General features: G+C 38.4%; 1 protein-coding gene across 3 annotated transcripts in view; it reads left to right on the top strand.

The window, feature by feature from the left end:
• LOC106875447 (SCO-spondin) overlaps positions 1 to 3,101 on the top strand; it is a 56,219-nt gene that overhangs the window by 50,724 nt on the left and 2,394 nt on the right. For all 3 annotated transcript variants that reach the window (XM_052976047.1, XM_052976046.1, XM_014923599.1), the window contains 3 exons: positions 845 to 989; positions 2,085 to 2,200; positions 2,643 to 2,774. In XM_052976047.1, the coding sequence (XP_052832007.1) occupies positions 845 to 989; positions 2,085 to 2,200; positions 2,643 to 2,774 (393 nt within the window). The remainder of the gene's footprint in view (positions 1 to 844; positions 990 to 2,084; positions 2,201 to 2,642; positions 2,775 to 3,101) is intronic.

Genomic DNA, 3,101 nt, shown 5'->3' with positions numbered 1-3,101 from the left:
ACACACACACACACACACACACACACACACACACACAGGGAATAATGACTGAAATAAATCAACATGTATGCAGGTGAAAGTGTGGTTGTGTGGGAAAAAGCTTGCTTCTCAGTCCCACGGTTCCAAGTTCAATCCCACTGCATGGTACTTTGGGCAAATGTCTTCTATTATATCCTCGGTTTTAGGGTCTCAATTCTGTTGAGGTAGGTAGGTCTTCTTGAGTACAGCAATGGGCCACAATATCTCGGCCCTCTGCCATCTCCTTAATAAGGTTCAGCATTTTGAGATCAATACTTTGTCCCATGCCTTCTTGGGTCCCCCTCTTCCCCCAGCTTCCCTCCACTTTAAGTGACTGGCATCTCTTTCTTAATCCAACTGCTCTTGTCCATCCACATCACATCACCAGACCAGCGCAGTCTCCTCTCTAGCACACTGCATCTAGCTCCTCTTATGCCCAACTTCTCAAATTTCTCCATTTCAGAAGCTTCGACCATAGCAGCATGAACTGAATGTTGCATAACAATTTCGAAACTTCAAACGACATGAAATAAGTCAATTTTAACAGTGGACTTTTAATGATTGACTTTTCCCCTCCAAGGGGATTTTCAACCTAATATTTACATATTATTATTTATAGAATGATGTTATTCAAATAATGTTCTTTTCATTAAAAATTATTCCTTCTCCTCTTCTTCCCTCAATATTTTTTTTTAATTCACATTAACATTAAGTTGTATATATCACTTCAATGTTAATATGAATTTGCAAGCATAATAACACAGGAATTATCATGATTTTATGATATTTTTCATTCTTTTTTCGGTTTTTATGTTTTCCTTTCCAGAGAATGTTCTTAAACCTACCAGTGTTCTTCAGGGGAAATTCACCAAACTAAAATGCTGTAGCCAAAAAAATTGTCACAGATCAAAATACAAATGGTTAATGCCTGATGGGAAATTAATTGCACCAAGTAATAGTTCTGGAAACAGGTTTGTGTATTTTGCCATGTGATATATTGAAATGAACAGATACATACAGCTTTCTAGACATGTTTAATATAGATAATGTTCATGTGTGTGTGTGTGTGTGTGCGTGTGCGTGCGTGTGTGTGTGTATAGATATACATGTGTGTGTGTGTGTATATTTATTTATATATATATATATATGTAGATCAAAATAGTTTGATTCAAATTCATTGGTAGTCCTGAGTTTCAATTTGAACTAAACTGTTTTGATCTGCTCTATACATGTTAATCCCAATAAATTGGTTCAGTGCCCTTCTTTCATTTGTCCTCTCACTCATATGTATATATATATAGGTATGTATGTATATATATATATATATATATATATATATATATATATATACATAGACTTGTGTGTATGCTTGTAAGTGTGTGAGTTTGCATTTCTGTCAAACCATCCAATGCATGCCAGCATGGAAGCTGGACATTGAATCGTGATGAAAATATTAGAGGAAATTAAGAGTTAAATATCTATGAGCGTAACCCTTATTTTCTGGAATAAAACAAGTTTCATCATCATCATCATCATTGTTTAACATCCATTTTCCATGATGGTTGGCCAGCCAGGGAGCTGCACCATGCATCAATTGTCTGTTCTGCCATGGTTTCTACAGCTGGATTCTCTTCCTAATACCAACCACTTTACACAGTGTACTAGAGGTCTTTTTAATGTGGCACCAGCACCAGTGCTATACATGTGGCACCAGCACAGGTGCTATACATGTGGCACCAGCACCAGTGCTATACATGTGGCACTGGCACAGGTGCTTTATATGTGGCACCAGCACAGCTAGTAGTTTCTATGTGGAACCATCTGGTGACCACTCACCAGGAACTGGCATAGGTGTTTTCATGTGGCACCAGCACAGGTGTTTTCTACATGACGGCAGCACAGGTGCTGTTTACCTGGCCGCAGCACAGGTGCATTTCACCTTGCAGCTGCGAGGATGCTTTTTACATGGCACCAGCACAGGTGCTTTTTACATGATGTTTGCACTGGTGCATAAAGCAATCCTTCTTCTATGAAGAAATTAATTTTGCTAATGTTTTGAATTCTAGATTCTTTGCGGTCAATGAGTATCTAATCATAGAAAAGACCCAAAAGAAAGACAGAGGAACTTATCGCTGTCTGAAGATCGATGGTAATTCTGCAAAAGGAATTGAACTGCCTTTAGGTGAGTGGATTTTTAACTGATGGATGAAATATCTGGTACAGTTCCTTTTACAAAAATCAATTTAACCATGGTGTAATTAAATTAATATTTATTAGTGACAGAAACATATTAATACTGAAAGCTAATATTTATTCTTACTTAAACATGGATGTTCTGTTGGAACAAACTATACTGCAGTAGATTCTGTGAGAGAAACTCTCATCTTCGCTGCAGCACAGAATTTTGTCAGTGAACAGGTCGTGGTCTCAAAGTGACGAAAATATTTTGGCAAATTAAATTTAAATGTTGAAGTGAATCTAACGGTTTTTGTGTGTTTCTTAAATGGCTTATAAACACCTTCCACGCTGCAATTGTTTTCGTTCCAGCACACGATCTCAGATCAAGTCACTTGCTATGCAAGTACATCTCCGAAATTTATTTTTATTTTCTGTTTACCTTTCAGTTGTCCACACTTGTGACAGCAACCCCTGTCTAAACAAAGGCATCTGTAAAGACACTATTTTTTCACCTCATCGACTCTATAAAACTGTGTGTAAATGTCCGACTGGTTACCTTGGAAGTGTTTGTCAAATTGGTAAGTTAACCTGTTAATCTTCATCATCATTTGCCTAACATGGTGTCACCCGAGACCTTGTTGTTGCAAAGTGGATATCTTAAACCATTTGGTCAAATTCAATCAGCAAACATTCTGAAGTAATTTGTCAACAAGACGAGCACTTTACAAGATTTAGTAATGGAAGCAACGATGGTGGTGGTGCTGGTACTGCTCATAGTGGTAGCGGTGATGGTGGTAGTGGTGGTGGTGATGGTGGCGGTGGTGGTGATTGTGGTGCCCATAGTGGCAGTGGTGGTAGTGCTTGTAGTGGCAGTGGTAATGGTGGTGGTGGTGGTGGTGGTGGCG

This window comes from Octopus bimaculoides, chromosome 23, assembly GCF_001194135.2.
Source record: "Octopus bimaculoides isolate UCB-OBI-ISO-001 chromosome 23, ASM119413v2, whole genome shotgun sequence".
NCBI lineage: Eukaryota > Metazoa > Mollusca > Cephalopoda > Octopoda > Octopodidae > Octopus > Octopus bimaculoides.
Note: the sequence above shows the minus strand (reverse complement) of the source record. Positions and strands in the feature narration are given on the sequence as shown.